This window comes from Mobula birostris, chromosome 11 (genome assembly GCF_030028105.1).
Source record: "Mobula birostris isolate sMobBir1 chromosome 11, sMobBir1.hap1, whole genome shotgun sequence".
Lineage (NCBI taxonomy): Eukaryota > Metazoa > Chordata > Chondrichthyes > Myliobatiformes > Myliobatidae > Mobula > Mobula birostris.
In genome coordinates, this window is record NC_092380.1 from 42,203,258 (window position 1) to 42,222,430 (window position 19,173).

General features: G+C 45.9%; 1 protein-coding gene across 3 annotated transcripts in view; it reads left to right on the top strand.

Annotated features, from left to right (window-relative positions):
- The window catches only part of LOC140205043 (lysosomal acid phosphatase-like), an 87,002-nt gene that overhangs the window by 11,222 nt on the left and 56,607 nt on the right, over nt 1–19,173 (top strand). For all 3 annotated transcript variants that reach the window (XM_072272135.1, XM_072272133.1, XM_072272134.1), the window contains exons 2-5: nt 6,856–6,951; nt 13,076–13,162; nt 14,416–14,568; nt 14,868–14,966. In XM_072272135.1, coding sequence (XP_072128236.1) covers nt 6,856–6,951; nt 13,076–13,162; nt 14,416–14,568; nt 14,868–14,966 — 435 coding nt within the window. The remainder of the gene's footprint in view (nt 1–6,855; nt 6,952–13,075; nt 13,163–14,415; nt 14,569–14,867; nt 14,967–19,173) is intronic.

The following is a 19,173-nucleotide window of genomic DNA, read 5'->3' on the forward strand; positions in this document are numbered from 1 at the left end:
TATTTGATATTGCATTAGAACCTCTTGCAATTGCCATTCGAGAATCTCCAAATATTACTGGGATAACTCGGGGCTTAAAGTCCCATAAAATATCACTCTATGCTGATGACTTACTTCTATATATTTCTAATCCTCAAAAATCCATCCCTGCTGTTTTAGAGTTATTAGCACAATTTAGTCTCTTCAGGTTATAAATTAAATCTTAGTAAGAGTGAACTTTTCCCGATTAATAAACAACTTCCCTTATATCATAACTTTCCGTTTAAATTGATTAATAATTATTTTTCATATCTTGGGATTAAAATTATTTGTAAATACAAAGATTTATTTAAGATTAACTTTTTACCCTTAATTGACCATATTATTCAACTTTCATCTAAATGGTTTCCTTTATATTTAACTTTGATTGGTTGTATTAATGCAGTTAAGATGTTTTTTCTGCCAAAATTTCTATATATATTTCAGGCATTACCGATTTTTGTTCCAAAATCTTTTTTTGATAAAGTTGACTCAAAAATTTCTTCATTTATTTGGCAAAATAAAAACCAGAGACTGGGTAAAATACATTTACAGAAAGCTAAGAGAGATGGAGGCTTAGCATTACCTAACTTTAGATTCTATTATTGGGCAATTAATATTCGACATATGAAATTTTGGTTACTTGACCAGGATATACTATCCATTCCTAAATGGGTAGCATTGAATTACAATCTGTTCAGGGCTATACACTTGGCTCTATTTTAGGTTCCTTCCTTCCTTTTGATTTGAAACGCCTCAAACAGGTATCTAACCCGATAGTTAAATATACCTTACGTATTTGGTTTCAATTCAGAAAATTTTTTGATTTTAACCAATTTGGGCTAGCAATTCCTATTTTAGGTAATATATTTTTTCCTCCCTCTTTTACGGATCGTGCTTTTCAAATTTGGAAGACTAAGGGTATTTCACGGTTTTTGGATTTATTTTTAGATGGTTCCCTGATGTCTTTTGAACAATTATCTAATATAATTTATCAAGAATACATTTTTTTAGAAATCGACAAGTTAGAAATTTCCTAAGTACTATACTTTCTTCTTTTCCAATGCTTGCTCCTACATACATTTTAGATATTATAATTAACCTTAATCCATGTCAGAAAGGTGCATCTGCTCTGATTTATAATTTTATTATGAAACTTAGGAAAGCTCCATTTGATAAGATTAGGGTAGATTGGGAACAGGAATTGGGGTCTATCATTTCCGTGGATGACTTGGGGCAGATTTTACAATTAGTCAATACTTCCTCTATCTGTGCTAAACATTCCCTAATTCAATTTAAAGTTGTTCATAGAGCACGTATGTCCAAAGATAAATTAGCTCGCTTTTATTCTCATATTAATCCTTTTTGTGATAGATGTCCAGGGCAGATAGCCTCTTTAACTCATATGTTTTGGTCTTGTCCTACTCTGGAAACTTTTTGGAGAGACAGTTTTAATATTATCTCAAAGGTATTGAATATAGATATCTCTCCTCACCCTATTACTGCTATCTTTGGACTACCTAAAATTTCCAGTAATCTTTCTCCTTCAGCCCGTAGAATGACTTTAATGGCGAAAAGATGTATCTTACAACATTGGAAAGAGCTTAATGCTCCAACCACCTTTTTTTGGTTTTCTCAGACGATATTATGCTTGAATTTGGAGAAAATTAGAAGCAATCTTTATGATTCCTCACTTAAATTTGAACAGACCTGGAGATCTTTTATTCAATATTTTCATTTAATGTAATTTTTTTCTTCTCTTTTTTTGCTCCATATTTATATACCCTTGTTTTTTTTTACTGTTTTTAATGGAGGTCGGGTTTGAGGACGTGATTTTAAGTTCTTTAACTCTACTTGGTTCCAAGTTAGCCCATTGCTTTGCTTTGCTTTTAGTTTAGTTGCACAGTGGGTTTTTTTTTCCTTTTCTCTATTGGTATATATATATATATATATATATATATATATATAAAAATTAGTATGCTATTATGTTACCTTAGTATGTTATGTTTAAATTACATTGTATCACTTTTTTTCTGTATTAATATCTCCTGTAATTTTATTATATTCTAACAGTGTATTAGTGCCTATATGGCTTACCTTTTTGTATATTTATTCAATAAAAAGATTTAAAAAGAAAGAAAGAAAGAAAAGCTTACCATGATCAGAAAGCAGATCTAGTTGGTGTTATCACGAAAGTTAATGAGACTGGGGTGTCAAATGATAAGGGGAAAACCCATCTTGAAAAGATAAATATGGTGCCGACCAGATTGGAGAACTCTATTGTTTTGGCCAATTTTGCTGATAAGGTCTCTCACCTAACCCCCGAACAGAGCGAGCCGCTGATAAAGCTAATTAACTGGCATGCAGACGTATGTCCGGATGTCCCGAGGCGATGCAAAGGGACGGTGCGTGATGTTGTTGTCACCTCAGACCAGCCTATTAAACAACACCCCTATAGGATGAACTTGGAGAAGGGCAAGCTAGTGGAGAAAGAAATTGAACACATGCTAGCCACAGGTATTACTAGGCCATCCAAATCGGACTGGGCGTCCCCCTGTGTGGTTGTCCCGAAAGTTGATGGGAGCATATGATTCTGTACAGATTACAGAAAAGTGAACGCCATCACAAAAACTGATGCTTACCCCATCCCAAGGGTAGACGATTGCATCGATAAACTGGGGAGAGCTAAGTACATCACCAAGATCGATTTGCTGGAAGGGTACTGGTGCGTTCCTTTAACCGACCGGGCTAGAGAAATCTCAGCATTTGTCACTCCATCCAGGTTATACGAGTATAATGTTTTACCTTTTAGCATGAAAAACGCCCTAGGGACCTTCCAGAGGTTGATTAATTCAGTGATAAAAGGGTTAAAGAACGCAGAAGCGTATATTGACGATTTAGTGGTCTGGAGTGACACGTGGGAGGAGCACATTGTGGTGGTAGAGGAACTGTTTAAACGGCTGTCTGAAGCCAACCTGACAGTGAACCTCACAAAAAGTGAATTCGGCCACGCGAAGGTCACTTATCTGGGATTTGTGGTAGGATAGGGGCAGCTGGCACCGATGCAGGCTAAGGTGTAGGCTATCTCTGAAGTCCCCACCCCGACAGACGAGAGCCCTGAGAAGGTTCTTGGGGATGGTGGGGTACTATCGGAAGTTTTGCAAAAACTTTGCGGATATTACCCTCCCTCTTACTAAGCTCTTGCCAAAGAATGCGAAGTTTGTGTGGGACAACCTTTGTCCACAGGCCTTCGAGAGTCTGAAGGCGATTCTGTGTCACCATCCTGTGCTGAATGCGCCTGACTTTTCAAAACCCTTCTCCCTAGCAGCAGATGCTAGCGACGAAGCGGCTGGGGCGGTGCTGTTGCAGACAGACAAAGAGGAAATTGAACACCCGGTGGCTTATTTTTCTAAGAAAGTTAATGTCCATCAGAGAAATTATTCCACGGTGGAGAAGGAATTACTGGCAATCATACTAGCATTACAACATTTTGAGGTTTATATTTGTCCAGCATGGAAACCACTGATAATTTACACTGATCACAACCCATTAGTATTTTTGGCCACTATGAAGGATAAATGCAAAAGGTTACTAAGTTGGAGCCTGGTCTTACAGGAATTTGATATTAAAATAAAGCATATAAAAGGAATGGACAATGTGATTGCTGACTGACTGTCAAGGTGTTGAAACTTAAACAGCATAGCTGATGACCCTGTATATTAGTGTGTATCTAATAATGTGCATTCATGCCCATGATTTTTACCCCGGTAAAAATCCTTTGAAGGGTAGGGGTGTGATGCCAAACCAAGCTATTGGACGATTGATGCTAATGACAGAGATAAGAGAGACAATGGAGAAACATTCAAAATGCTAATAAGAGAGGAGAGAGGGATTAACGGAAAAGAAACACAATTCAGAATATTGACACAAACAACAGGAATTCTGCAGATGCTGGAAATTCAAGCAACACACATCAAAGTTGCTGGTGAACACAGCAGGTGAACCTCTTCCTAGAGATGCTGCCTGGCCTGCTGCGTTCACCAGCAACTTTGATCAGAATATTGACAGACCAGTTGCTTTGAACCTGAACTGTTTGAAGTTTGATGGACAGGTGATACCCCAGCAGGGGGATAAAAAGAGCAGGTTTGCTAAGGCACGGGACACCACAGGACAACGAGACCCTGGGAAGAGCAGTGTGCCCCCACAAATGCTGGGAGTTAGGAGGTCCGGTTCGCGGGAACCAACCATAGGCTCACAGGGTATAAAGGTACGATCGGTGGGAACCTGGTGTGTGTGTCCACCCTTGCCGGGGTGCTGGGTTCACCGCGGAAGAACGATCGTATCCGGAACAGAGGGGTCACAGTCGGTGACCACAGCGGGATAGAAGACATCAAAGGTCTGCCTGAACCAAATTGCATCCCCCCCCCCCTCCAACGGTACAACAGTGATTACTGCAAACTGCACTAAGCTGAAATGAACTCTGCATCACTGTAAAACTGATCATTTTACCCCTAGACTGCAATAGAGCTTGGTTGATTCCTATTACCCTAGTTCTGTGTATAGGCGTGTATTATCATTGCTAACCTGTTACATTTATATCCTTACGATGAGAGCACTATTATTTGTTTCTTTAATAAAACTTTATTAGTTCCTAGTAATCCAGACTCCAACGACTGTTCCATTTCTGCTGGTTTGGCAACCCATTTACGGGGTACATAACATTCCAAACAAATCATTTAAAACGTAGACCCAACAAAGTCAAATAAATGCCTTAAGGGCAACACAGGAGGTGAAGAGGAGAGAGGTAGTGATGGGGAATTTAATAGCTAAGGAAACAGACAGGAAATTTTGTGGATGTGGCTTCCAAGTGTCTGGGTCAGGGATGTCTCAGGTCAAATCCACAGCATTCTTAAGGGAGAGGGTGAGTTGTGAAGTTCTGGTACATATTGGTACCAATGGCGTAGCTAGGAAAAGGGATGAGGACCTGAAGAGAGAATATCGAGAGATGGTTCGTTTGTTATGTGCTGTGTTGTATGACATAGGTGGTCATAGTCTTTCCATAACCATGATTGTTTTTGGCAGAAGCGGTTTGCCATTGCTGCCTTCTGGACAGTGTCTTTACAAAATGGGTGACCCCTGCCATTATCAATATCCTTCAGAAATTGTCTGCCTAGCACCAATGGTCGCATAACTAGGACTTGTGATATGCACCAACTACTCGTACAACCATCCACCACCTGCTCCCATGGCTTCATATAACCCTGATCGAGGGCTAAGCAGGTGCTACATCTTGCCCAAGGGTGGCCTGCAGACTAGCAGAGGAAAGGAGCGTAACATCTCCTTTAATAGAGACACACCTTCACCCTGCCACTCACAGGGAGAAGGGTAGGAAGCAGAAAAGCAGGACCTCCAGGGTAGTAGTCTCTGGATTGCTGCCTGTGCCATGTTCCAGTGAGGGTAAGAATAGGGTTGTTTTAATGAGAGAAATATCAGGAGCAAGGGTGATGAACTTTGGGCATGGATCAGTACTTGTGGTCATTACAGAGACTTGGCTGTCACAAGGGCAGTAATGGCTCTGGATGTGCTGGGATTTAGATGTTGCAAAGGAGATGGGGAGGAAGGTAAAAGAGGTGGGAAAGTGGCACTGCTAATCAGGGATAGTATCACAGCTGCAGAAAGGGAGGAAGTCCAGGGATTGTCAACTGAGTCAATGTAAGCACCAGGAAGGGTACAATCACTCTATTAGTATTCTATAGACCCTCCCAATAACAACAGAGCCACTGAGGTGCAGATTGGTAGGTAGATTTTGGAAAGGTGCAAAAATAACTACGTTATTGTCATTAGTGGCTTTTATTTCCCTAATATTGGTTGGCATCTCATCAGTACAAATGGTTTATGTGGGGCAGAATTTTAAGTGTGTCCTGGAAGGATTCCTTACTCAGTGTGTAAACGGGTGATTAGGGGAGAGGCAGTGAACCTGCTTAGGTGACAGATACCTTAGGAGAGGATTTTGAAAACAGTGATCTTTACCATAGCCTTGGATAGAGGTGGGATCAGATGGTATGGGGAAAGTGCTTAATTGGGTGTGGGTGAATTATGATGCTATTCGGCAGCAACTTGGGAGCATAAATTGGGAACAGGTGTACTAGGGAAATGCACACCATTAATGTGGAGGTTTTTTTAGGGAGTACTTGCATAGAGTTTTGGATAGGTCCAGGATGCTATCATCTGGCATACCCATTGTGTGATCAACAGAGGTCAGAATTAACTCCCACCTCACTGTATTACTCAATCTTGTTACCTCACTGTGCCATCTAACTTGGGAACATAAACAATGCCTGCAAACCAATTAGTAGGTCCAGTCACTCTAGTTATGATGTCAAGTGCCTCCATTCACTCAAGTTCAGCTTTGACTTTGTTCATCAATGGGACTGGTATACACCTCACTGTGGTCAGAGGTCACTCCTGGCCTTATTTGGATAAGGTATTCTCAGTATCCCCAGCCCTGCGAACAACTCCGGGTACTTTTCCTGCCACTGAACATTGTTTAGGGAATCCAACCTTGCAATGAGGTTCAACTTCTTGATGGCATGTCATCCCAGTAGTGGTGAGAAGAGATTCTGAACAACATAGACATCCTCTTTTTACAAATGGAAGTAGTAAACATTCCCTTCACACTGAGCCTGTGTTTTCCTCCTCCTCTCTGCCCAGATCCTGTTCACCCGCTCATTGCAGTTTGTTTCCTGCTTAGTTATCATGCCTGTTAGGCTAAGATTAAGTTATGATAAATCCAGATTACATAGAGTAGATTTTATTAGCAATGACTTGTTTCCTCAGATCTATCGTCATGGTGACCGATCTCCTATCCAAGCGTATCCAGCCGATCCATATACAGAGAAAGACTGGCCTCAAGGCTTTGCACAGCTTACTGTGGTAGGAAATGCCTCCTTATTGGTGCTTTGCACCCCTCTGCCTTTTCCCCTCCATCACGCTACTCTTGCATCTTGCCATTTTTCACTTCTGTCTGCTGAAAATGCTCCTCCTTAAATCGGTCTGTTGCTCATTTAGTCCTTTGTTCCTGCCCATCCTGTAAGACTGCTACTGTCTCTCTTCAGGTTCTCTCTAGGCTGCCATATGTCAGAAGTCTGATGTGTCCAGTGGCCTAGCTAGGAGCCTAACAAGTTTTGTTGTCATGAATTCTAACGAAGGGTCTTGGCTCAAAATGTTGACTGCTTATTGCCCTTCATGGATGACCTGTTGAGTTCCTCCAGCATTTTGTGTGTGTGTGTGTGTGTGTTACTTAACATTTCCAGCATCTATAGAATCTCTTAGTCTGTTGCCATGTCTGTTTATTTCTGTTTTCCAGTTCCTGTTGTTACCCAGGGTATACAGTAACTTTCATGGTGATTTAAGTCCCTCTGTTATTATTTCGGAGGATTTGTCTTGGACCCAGCACGTAAGTTCAATTGCGGGGAAAGCACATCAGCACCTCTACTTCCTTAGGAGTTTGCAGAGATTCAGCATAACATCTAAAACTTCCACAAACTTGCTGCATCACAGCCTGGAATGGAAACACCAATGCCCTTGAATGGAAAATCCCACAAAAAGTAGTGGATACGGCCCAATCCATCACAGGTAAAGCCCTTCTGACCATTGAGCACATTGGCATGAAATACTGTTGCAGGGAAGCAGCATCCATCATCAGGGATCCCGCCAGCCAGGACATGCTGTCATCTCACTGCTGCCATCAGGGAGCCTCAAAACGCACATCACCGGGTTCTGCAACAGTTATTCCCCCCTCAACCGTCAGGCTGTCGAACCAAAGGGGATAACCTCACTGATCTCCACTTGCCCCATCATTGAAATGTTCCCAGAACCAATGGACTCACTTTCAAGGACTCTTCACCTCATGTTCTCGATATTTAGCACTTGTTTATAGTTATTAGTTCTTTCTGTATTTGCACAGTTTGTTGTCTTCTGCACTCTGGTTGACTGTCCAGCTGGGCAGTCTTTCATGAATCTGTTATGGTTATTAATCTATAGATTTATTGAGAATGCCCACAAGAAAATGAATCTCAGAGTTTTATATGGTGACATTGTAGTCGCGCGTAAACGCGCTACTGAAGAAACACATGGAGGCAGAGAGGGCTGAACTCAGGATGCCTTTACTGATTCAAAAACGTGCACTTAAATCTCCCCTCCCATGGGCCCCTGAGACCCGCGGGGCGGATGTGACATCAGACTGTCCCCGGAAGGTCCGCCCCGAGCAGGTAGTTCCAAACACGCTACTGCGTGTCTGCCCGCGGCTCCCGATGGCGGTTCGAGTCCCGCGCATGCGGGCCGCCGCCTCCCCGGAAATGTCCATCGGTGGAGTGGAGTCCCTTGCCTGGGTGGCCGGCCTCGCCAGCGTGGTGCGGGTACCCTCACTGGTTGCTCGGTTTGAGGCCGTCCACTGTAAAAGTCTCTTCCCAGCCACCCACCTCCACGACACACGTGGTTCCATTGTGCTGGATCACCTAGAAGGGTCCCTCATACGGCCGCTGTAGAGGTGACCTGCGCATGCCCCTGCAAATAAAAACGTACTCACAGTCTCGGAGGTCTTTAGGGTGAAGATGGCGTGGGACCATGCCTGGAGGTCGGGACCGGTGCCAGGGTCCCTACCTTGTCCCGCAGCCTCGTTAACACCGCTGCTGGAGTTTCTTCCGAACCTCAGGCCTCTGGTACAAACTCTCCTGGGACCGTCAGGGGGGCGCCGTAGACCAATTCCACTGAGGAGGTGCCCAGGTCCTCCTTGGGGGCTGTGCGGATGCCCAGTAGGACCCAGGGAAGCTCACCTGTCCAGTTGGGGCCCCTGAGGTGCGCCATCAGGGCCGACTTGAGATGCCGGTGGAATCACTCTACCAAACCATTGGACTGGGGATGGTACGCTGTGGTGTGATGCAGTTGGGTGCCCAGGAGCTGCACCAGTGCTGTCCACAAACCAGACGAGAACTGCGCCCCTCTGTCAGAGGTGATGTCCGTCGGGAGGCCGAACCTGGCGATCCAGTTTGCAATGAGCGTCCTGGCGCAGGACTCAGTGGACGTGTCTGCCAGCGGTACGGCTTCCGGCCATCTGGTGAACCTGTCTACCATGGTAAAGATATACCTGGCGCCCCGGGAGACTGGCAGGGGGCCGATGATGTCCACGTGGATGTGTTGGAACCTCCTGTGCGTCGGCTGGAACTGCTGGAGGGGAGCCTTCATGTGCCACTGGACTTTGGCGGTCTGGCAGTGTACGCAGGTCCTGGCGCAGTGTCTGACCTGTTTGCGCAAACTGTGCCAGACGAATCTGTCCACTACCAGCTTGATGGACGCCGGGATGGACGGGTGGGCCAGGTCGTGCAGCGTGTCGAACACCCGACGCCTCCATGCTGCGGGTACCACGGGTCGGGATTTGCCAGTAGACACGTCGCACAGGAGTCGATCCGCTGCCGGGCTGATGGAAACATCCTCCAACTAGAGCCCCAAAACGGCGGTGTGGTAAGCTGGGATCTCGGTGTCCAACCGTTGTGCTTCTGCCAGTGCTGCGAGGTCTGTTCCTGAGGACGATATCCCTACTGAGTGGAGAAAGGGGCGAGACAGTGTGTCGGCGACGACGTTGTTCTTCCCTGTGATGTGGCGGACGTCCGTGGTGAATTCTGAAATAAAGGACAGGTACCTCTGCTGCCGAGCCGACCATGGGTCTGATACCATGGCCAGTGCGAAGGTGAGGGGCTTATGGTCCGTATACACGGTGAACTCACTTCCCTTGAGGAAGTACCGGAAATGCCGGACAGCCAGGTAGAGCGCTAGCAACTCCCTGTCGAAAGCGCTGTACTTCACCTCTGGCGGCCATAGGTGCCAGCTGAAGAAAGCGAGTGGTTGCCACTGGTCCTTGATGAGCTGCTCCAGGACTCCGCTGACTGCCGCGTCGGAAGCGTCGACTGTGAGTGCCGTGGGTACATCGATTCTCGGGTGCACTAGGAGGGCCACCTTTGCCAGCGCCTCCTTGGCCTGCTCGAGTGCCTCCGTGAACTCCGCGTCCCATGCCACCTCTTTGGCCTCGCCGGCCATCAGGCTGAGCAAGGGTCTCATGATGCGTGTCACCGCCAGCACGAACCGATGATAAAAGTTGGCTATCCCTGCGAACTCCTGCAGGCCCTTGACCGTGCTGGGCTTGGGGAACTGGCGGATGGCCTGGACCTTGTCCGGTAGGGGAACTGCGCCATGTCGGTTGACTCTGTGGCCCAAGAAGTCGATCTCCATCAGCCCAAACTGGCATTTTGCTGGATTGATTGCCAGTCCGTGGTTGCTCAGGCATTGGCAGAGCTGGCGCAAATGTGCCACATGCTCTTGGTGCAAACTGCTGGCCACCAGGATATCGTCCAAGTAAATGAAAACGAAATCCAGGCTGCGTCCCACTGAGTCCATGAGCCTTTGGAATGTTTGGGCTGCATTCTTGAGACCGAAAGCCATCCTCAGGAATTCGAACGTGCCGAATGGGGTGATGAGGGCTGTCTTGGTCATGTCGTTGGGGTGCACTGGGATCTGATGGCATCCCCTGACCAGGTCGATTTTAGAGAAGATGGTCGCTCCATGCAGGTTTGCCGTGAAGTCCTGGATGTGGGGTACCGGGTATCTGTTGGCGGTTGTGACGTCGTTGAGGCCTTCTGTAGTCTCCACAGGCCCTCCATCCTCCTGCGGACTTGGGCACCGTGTGCACGGGGATGCCCTCAGACTCTGAGCGGCATACAATTCCCATCTCTTCCATCTTACGGAGCTCCTCCTTGGCGAGGTGAAGCTTGTCGGGTGGGAGCTGCGAGCTCGGGCGTGCAGCGGCGGTCCTTGCATAGGGATGTGGTGCTGCACGCCGTGCTTGGGGTCAGCCATGGAGAACTGCGGGGTGACTATGGAGAGGAATTCCGCCAACACCCTGGCGAATTTGTTACCCGAGAGGGTCACGGAATCCGGGTGGAGGGGCGGTAGCTTGGCTTCTCCGAGCTGGAAAGTCCGGAACATCTCGGCGTGGACCAAACGCCAGCCTTTTAGTTCGACCAGGAGGCAGTTGGCTCGTAGGGAATCTGCCCCTAGTAGTGGCTGTGACACCGCTGCCAACGTGAAAGTCCAAGTGAAATGGCTGGACCCGAAATGCAGTGAGATAGTTCACGGGCCGTATGTCTGAATACTGGTGCCATTTGCAGCGGTGAGTTCGGGGCCTGGGACCGCGTTACAAGTGTCCATGTTTGAGGGGGGGAGTACGCTGACTTCGGCCCCGGTGACTACCAGGAAGCGCAGCCCGGAGTGTCGGTCCCAGGGGTACAGGAGGCTGTCTTGGTGGCCAGCCGTTGTAGCCCGGAAAAGCACATGGTGGACGGCAGTGGTGTGCGCCTGAGCCCCATCTTTGGTGATAGAAACACCATTGTTCTGAACTTCCGTCTTTTTCCCCCATGGGTCTCGATGGCTTCGGTTGCGGAGCCTGGGCTTTGGGGCGTGCAATCATGGCTAGGCCAGTGGAGCCTGCTCCATGTTGCTTGCTCTGCCAAAGGACGTCTGCTTTGCCGCAACCCTACATGGCTCGCTGAAATCGTCACTTGTGAGGAGGAGGCGGATGTCCTCTGGCATTTGCTCGAGGAACAGCTGTTCAAATAAAAGGCACGGCTTATGGTCGTCCATGAGCGTCAGCAGATCATTCACGAGCTCGGATGGTGTGCGGTCGCCCAGGCCGTCCATGTGTAGGAGCCGCGCGGCCCGATCGCGGCGGGAGAGCCCGAAGGTACAGATCAGGAGCGCCTTAAGCTCAGTGTACCTGTCCTCCATTGGTGGCTGGCGTAGGAAGTCGATGATCCGGCCTGCCGTCTCCTGGTCGAGCGTACTGGCCACGTAGTAGTACCGTGTGGCATCGGCCGTGATGTCTCTGATATTGAACTGGGCCTCAGCTTGCTCGAACCAAACATGGGGCTGAGTGGCCCAGAAAGTCAGGAGCTTCAGAGAGACTGCGCTGTGCGAGTTGCTCAAACTCATGGCTGGTTGCTGAGTCGCTGGGGGGTCACCAATGTAGTCACGTGCAAACACGCTACTAAAGAAACACCATGAGGCAGAGAGAGCTGAACTCAGAACGCCTTTTTGATTCAAAATCGCGCGCTTAAATCTTCCCCTCCCAGGGGCCCCTGCGACCCACGGGGTGGACGTGACGTCACTGTCCCTGGAAGGTCCGCCCCGAGCGGGTAGTTCCAAACACGCTACTGCGTGTCTGCCCGCAGCTCCCAATAGCGGTTCGAGTCCTGCATGTGCAGGCTGCCACGACATATATATTCTTTGCTAATAAATTTACTTTGAACTTTGATACTATAACTTTATATTAGTAACTATGATCTAGTCACCCTGATCATTAACACACAAAATCCTACTCCGCTCAATTTTGCTTTTTGTCCTCTATGGGATTGTCTTTGGAAAAGGTGCCGCTACACGTGTTCGTTCCCCAAATGCCAGCTCCAGATGTGTTGGGAGTGCAGGTGAACCTACTGTGTGATGCACTGCTCAGGCGGTATCACACAATAAGTGTCTGAGCTGCGGTAATTAAAGCAGTCACCATCTACTCTGGGGCTTATTCTGACACCCCAGTCACTGTGTTGGCCATGAATAATTACTGAGATAGAACTAGGTCTTGTTGATGCCTAATTCATACATTATACACATTTACCAAGCTACTGGTGGAGTGGCCCTGAAATAGGTGGGACTGGATTTGGGTTTTCAAGCTGACAGGTGCTGAGCTGGATCTCACTGTTGGAATGTTACAAATCTAGAATCGGCATTTGGGGAGTGAACACACGTGTGGCAGCACCTTTTCCAAAGACAATCCCATAAGCGTGAGTACATCCATGTGAGGACATTAAAGCAAAACTGAGGGGAGTAGATTTTGTGTGTTAGTGGTCAGGGAGACCGCTTACTAATATAAAGTTATAGTATCAAAGTAATGTCTTTACCTTTGCTGCTCTTTCTCCTCTGTTAACGGCTGGGATTTTCTGCCACTGCTGTGTAGGTTGGAATGAAGCAGCACTATGCCCTGGGCCAGTATTTACGACATCGCTACAGTACCTTCCTCAACTCCTCTTATGACCGGCATGAGGTGAGCAGCTGATTAAAGAGGCAAAAGGTTGTGTGGGCTTTGGGGCCTGGGAGGTATTACTGTGAGCCTGGGTGGGAGAGGGGAGAGGGAGGTGGGCATAGGAGAGGAGAAATGGGGAGGGGAACACTGGAGCCAGGGGTGAGGCAGTTGAGAAAGTGGGAGAAAGGGACTGGAGGTGCGGGGGAGGAGGGGGAGCAAAATGCAAAGGGCTCAGGCTAGAATTTGGTGAGTGTGTAACTGGAGAATTTTTGGAGTTACGGGATGAGTTGTGGGTTGAGCTACTTGAGACCGTGTGTGGAAAGTGAACAGAACTGTATGTTGGGGTAGCAGAGGGTGTGTTCTGAGGGGAATGGAACTAGAAAGTGAACATCGAACATTTGACAGCACCAGAATAGGCCCACGCCCACAATGCCAATGCCAACCATGATGCCACATCGAACTACTCCGATTTGCCTGCACGTGGTCCATCTCCCTTCATTCCACGCTTGTTCATCTGACAGGGTGGTAAAGAAGTCTTTTGGCCACAGTGTTGAGTACAAGAGTTGGGACTTCATGTTACAAATGTGTAAGATGTTGGTGAGGCTACACTTGGAGAAGTGTATTCAGTTATAATTGTCCGGCTATTGGAAGGATACTATTAAGCTGGAAAGGTTTCAGAAACGATTTTCAAGGATGATAGGAGGAGTGAAAGGCTTCCGTTATTATGTGAAGCTGGTTAAGCTGGGGCTTTTTAGCTTGGAATATATAAGGCAGAGAGGTGACTTTATAGAGACGTCAAATCTCGAGGGATAGATAAAGTGAATGGCTAGTCATTTTCTCAATGGAATGAATGGAGCCCAAAACTTGAGGGCACAGGCTTAAGGTGTGAAGGAGAGATTTAAAGGGGATCATGGGGGGAGCATCTTTTGCCGCAGAAGGTGGTGGGTAAATGAAATGTCCTACCAGAAAAGGTGGTAGAGGTGGATATAGTTTCAACATTTGGACAGGTACCTGTATTAAAAAACGTGGGGAAATTTAGTGCCTGTTACAGGCTCAGGTGGGCAACTTGGATGGAACAGACAAGTGGGCCAAAGAGCCTGTCCTTGAGCGGTCTAACTATGACTGGGACGATCTCAGTCTCAGCTCCTTTGAGTGGGCTTTCTTGGGTGTAGGTGTACAGGTATTAGGCATAGTTCCTTTTACCACGTCAGCCAACTGCTGGGTTATTGAGAGCATGTGTAGTATATATCTGTGTGATTTTTCTCTCTTTGTAGGTTTATGTTCAGAGCACAGATATTGACCGGACTCTGATGAGTGCTCAGGTGAATCTGGCGGGTCTGTACCGTCCGCAAGGGCATCAGGTCTTCCATCCTGACTTAAAGTGGCAACCAGTTCCTGTGCATACAGTGCCTGTGGAACAAGACAAGGCAAGTGTCATATGGAGTATAAGGAAAGCAATGTTGAGTGTGGAAGGATTCATGTTGTGGGGTAACGTGAGATACACTATCCATAGGACAAGGTTATTCTCACTATAGTATGTGTGCTCCATTCCTTGTGCCATAATTCTTAATCCTGTAATACTCACTGGGGTGGTGTAGGTGGTTGCTCTTTAGGGCAGGTTTGTGTGTTCTTCCATCAGCTTACTTTGGCATAACTTAAGTCTTTAGCCACTTTCATCTAATGAATATTTGAATATGTTTTGTTTTCTTTACCCCCCCCCCCCCAGTTTCTCAAGTTCCCACTAAAAAACTGTCCCCGGTTTCAAAAGTTGCTAGAAGAGACGATGAACAGCAGAGAAGTTCGCGAAAAAATACAGAAAAATACGGCAAGTGTCAAAGACGTGTCATGAACATATTAGTATCTAATGCATATATGTGTCTGAGCATTATGTGCAAATTTTCAGCTTGATCAAGTAGTTTTGCACTTGTACAATATACAACATGCTTCATGCCCTTTGCACTTAAACAGTCAATTAGGTAGATTTTAAAATAAAGTAGGCATTGTTGTAGTTAAGCCCCTTGACGCCTGTAAATTACGTGATCACTAGTTTGCTCAAGCATATGCAAGGAAGCCAGTCAAATATTGAGCTTAAAAATCACAACTTGGTAATTATTGTACTCTGAAAATAGTTAAATATGAAATGCATCATCCAGTTCTAAAGTGAGGAGAAAGATGAGTGAGGTTTGCTGAGTTCCTCCAGAGGAACAGGCATGAAATGCTGGGGAGCTCAGTAGGTCAGGGAGCATCTATGAGAATGAACAAACAGTTAACATTTTGGACCATGGCCCTTTTTCAGGACTGAGAAGGAAGGGGGAAGCCAGCAGAATAAAAAGGTGGGGGAGGGGAAGGAGGCCAGCTGGAAGGTGATAGGTGAACTCAGGTGAGTAGGAAAAGTCTAGGGCTGGAGAAGAAATCTGATAGGAGAGAGAGTGGACCATAGGAGAAAGGAAAGTAGGGGGTGACCCGGGGGAAGTGATGGGTAAGATGAAAAGAGGTAAAAAGTCAGAGTGGGGAGTAAAGGAGGGGTGGGAGAGAGGGAGAGAATTTTTTTTTTTAAATCAGAGGGAGAAATTGTTATTAGTTTGGAGGCTACCTAGGTGGAATATATGGTGTTGCTTCCTGTACCCAGAGCATGGCCTCATCTTGGCACAAGAGGTGGCCATGGACTATCATGTCAGAATGAGAATCAGAATTAAGATGTTTGGCCACTGGAATGTTCTGCGTGTGGCGGATTGTGCGGCGATGCTCAACAAAGCAGTCCCCCAATTTTCGACGGGTTTCACCAATGTAGAAGAGGTTTACATCGAGAGCACCGGGTGCAATAAGTCACACTAGCATATTCACATATGCAGTGTTGCCTCACCTGGAAGTACAGTTTGGAGCCCTGAAGGGAGGTGAGGAAGGAGGTGAATGAGCAGGTGTAGCACTTAGACCACTTGCAGGGGTAAGCACCGGGAGGGAGGGAATGAACAACAACTGTTTATTCACTTCCATTGATGCTACCTGATCTGTGTTCCTCCAGTATTTTGTGAATAAGCATCAACTGTTTATTCACTTCCATAGAAGCTGCCTGATCCATATTTCTCCACTATTTTGTGTGTGTTGCTTTGGATTTCCAGTGTCTGTAGAATTTCTCATTTTGATTTCCTCCAGGTGCTTCCTGAATTGAGTTCCTTATTTTTTACTGGCCAACTGAAAATCAGGATCAAATCATAATTAAAGATCTAATTAATCATGCCACATTTCTTCTAAGGTCATTTGTATTCAACAAACCACTTATTTGCAGCTACATTTTATCCTTTTAATCATGTTTTCAAAACCTTTCAACTCACCCAAAATCTTGTTTTGTTGTTTTTTAATCTTGTGTCCTGTAGCTATTCCTGCCTACCTGAAGCCAAAGGATCAGTTAAGCCTCTCTCACAAACCTCCACCTGAAATGCATTGGGTGATACTTTAAAGACAGCTATAATCCTATGATCTTGTATGTTTAAGAAAGCATTCCAGTGGACTGTTTATTTATTATTATTCTACTCCTACCATGTTTGATTTATTTTCTAGGACGGGGCATTTTTTTGTTGAATATTCCACCAGCTCCATCAGCATCTTGAGTGCTGTAAAAACATTCTAAAAATACTCTTTAACCTTTCAAGCTGTTTGGGAATGAAACTGAATTTGTTTCATGGATGACCTTTCACCATAACTAGGAAATGTAAGAATCTAGGGAAAGAAGAATTGGGATGAAGGGAAAGAGGGATTGAGAACTGGAGAGGGAAGTTCATCAACTTGGATAGAAAGTGGGGGAAAAAATGAATGCTGAAATTGATGGCGCTAACTGGAGGAGAAAGGTAAGAACTACTGAACAATAAATGGTGAGTATGGGGCATTTGTAACAAAGTCTAGCTGTAGTATGTGACATCCACTTACAAATTGTAATCCCATCGCACGTCAAAATCCAAAGTTTGAAGGCTGACTGTTCACCATAACACCAGGAAGAAGTTTGCTACTTGCAATTGAACGATGCCTTAGAGTCTTTTTTACATTCAAATTTGAGACACTAGCAGTCTCCGTTTAATGACAACACCAAAGCTGCTTCCTTGGTAGACATCCTGAAATTTGTGGTCTGGAATTTAAGTACATAATTTCTGGATTTTCTGCATGACTATTCATGTTGGGCCACAGGTCATGCATATTTGAGGCAATATTTGTCCTTTGGATTGATAGATTGATATGCCAGATACAGGTTTTCCCCTGCCACCCGAAGGTAGAGCGTTCCTATGAAACGGTTCGTAAGCTGGAATGTCGTAAAGCGAAGAAGCAATTACCATTTATTTATATGGGGAAATTTTGTGAGCATTCACAGACCCAAAAATAACCTACCAAATCATGCCAAATAACACATAAAACCTAAAATAACCGTAACATATAGTAAAAGCAGGAATGATATGATAAATACACAGCCTATGTAAAGTAGAGATACTTTTCCACAATCATTGCCGGCACTGTTCTCCGTAGCGAAAATCTCATGCAAGCACCGTCGGCAAAAACACAGCGCATGTGCTCTCCAGTAACCTTTAAGCTATGAAGCTGCCAAATCATACCAAATAACACGTAAAAATACACAGCTGATATAAAGTAGAAATAATGTATGTACAGTGTAATATCACTTACCAGAATTGGGAAAGTGCAGAGCACACTGATGATGGTGTGTTAGACTTGTCGGAGTTTGGGTGGTGCAGTGGCCCCCACCCTCCAGGCCACCGAGCAATACATTGCCACGAAGCCTGCAGTGGTACAGCAGTAGCCGGGACGTATCCAGCACACCTTTAAGAAAAGAGCCAAAATAAACAAGCAAATTAATTAGGTGCCGCCCGGCATGTAATCGTCGACCCAGATCAGTGCCGATTGCATCGCCTCTGAGCTGGACCGACAATTACGTGTCGGGCGGTACCTAATTAATTAGCATGTTTATTTCGGCTTTTTTCTTAAAGATGTGCTGTGTGCCTCCCGGCTACTGCTGTATTCTCCGCGAATCGGTATCTGTCTGTGGCCTGGGTGGTGGGACACTGGGGTGTCATCTCATCGTTGATCAGGGCAGGCAGCTCATCTTCTTCTATCTCTGCCCGCCTCGATGTCGAAGGTCAAGGTTCGTCGTCTGCTGTGGCTGATGTGGAAGGCTTGCTTGACTGCTGAGCCTCGTGCATTTTTATATCATACAGTTCTTTGTAAGCACTCAAACCATCCTGCAAATATGCCTTAAACCAACGTACCCTTTCAAAATTTAAGTCGTACTTTATCATTACTCATTCGGTTTCGATTGTTATCCTTTCCTCTTCCAATTGCATCAGCTTCTTCATCTATCAGTTCTTGGTCATGGGATGCCAAAACCTCTTCAACATCATCTTCGTCAGCTTCCACAAGCCAAACTCACTTAGTCCTTACTTCGTTCACCACGATCAAAACGCTTAATTATGTCTAGTTTTACACTAAGTGTCTTTCAGGCGTTTCTGATACCATAGAACTCATCTTGCAAACGGCTGCTCACAGGCACGTGTTTAAGCAATGCCGGCGAGAATGCAGTTCCGAATCCGGGGGAGAGCGGCTGCTAGGGGTGCACGGTGTTTATTGCGCGCTGATTTTTTTCGCGTACTGCCTTTCTTCGTAACAGTGAAAATATCTTCAGTTAGCGAAAACAGGGTACTAATGTAGGTCTTTCGTAACAGTGAGGTTTCGTAAAGCGAGCGTTCAAAAAGCCGGGGACATCTGTAAATGAAACAGTCCACCTCTTTTCAGTTGCCGACTTAACATAGAATGTTCTTTTCCCTGCTCTGGAGGAGAAGAGCAAAAGTTCCTTTTATATTTCTGGGACAGTGATTCAGCATCACCTGTCTAGTTGTGGCCACCTCTTTTTGGTGGATTGTTTTCACTAGTCCTGGAAAGGAGATGAATAAATGAATCAGCTTCCTTGGTGTATTACATGCCTGTACAGGATTCTCCATCTGCAATAGACTGCTCTATGACACTGAATCCAATTT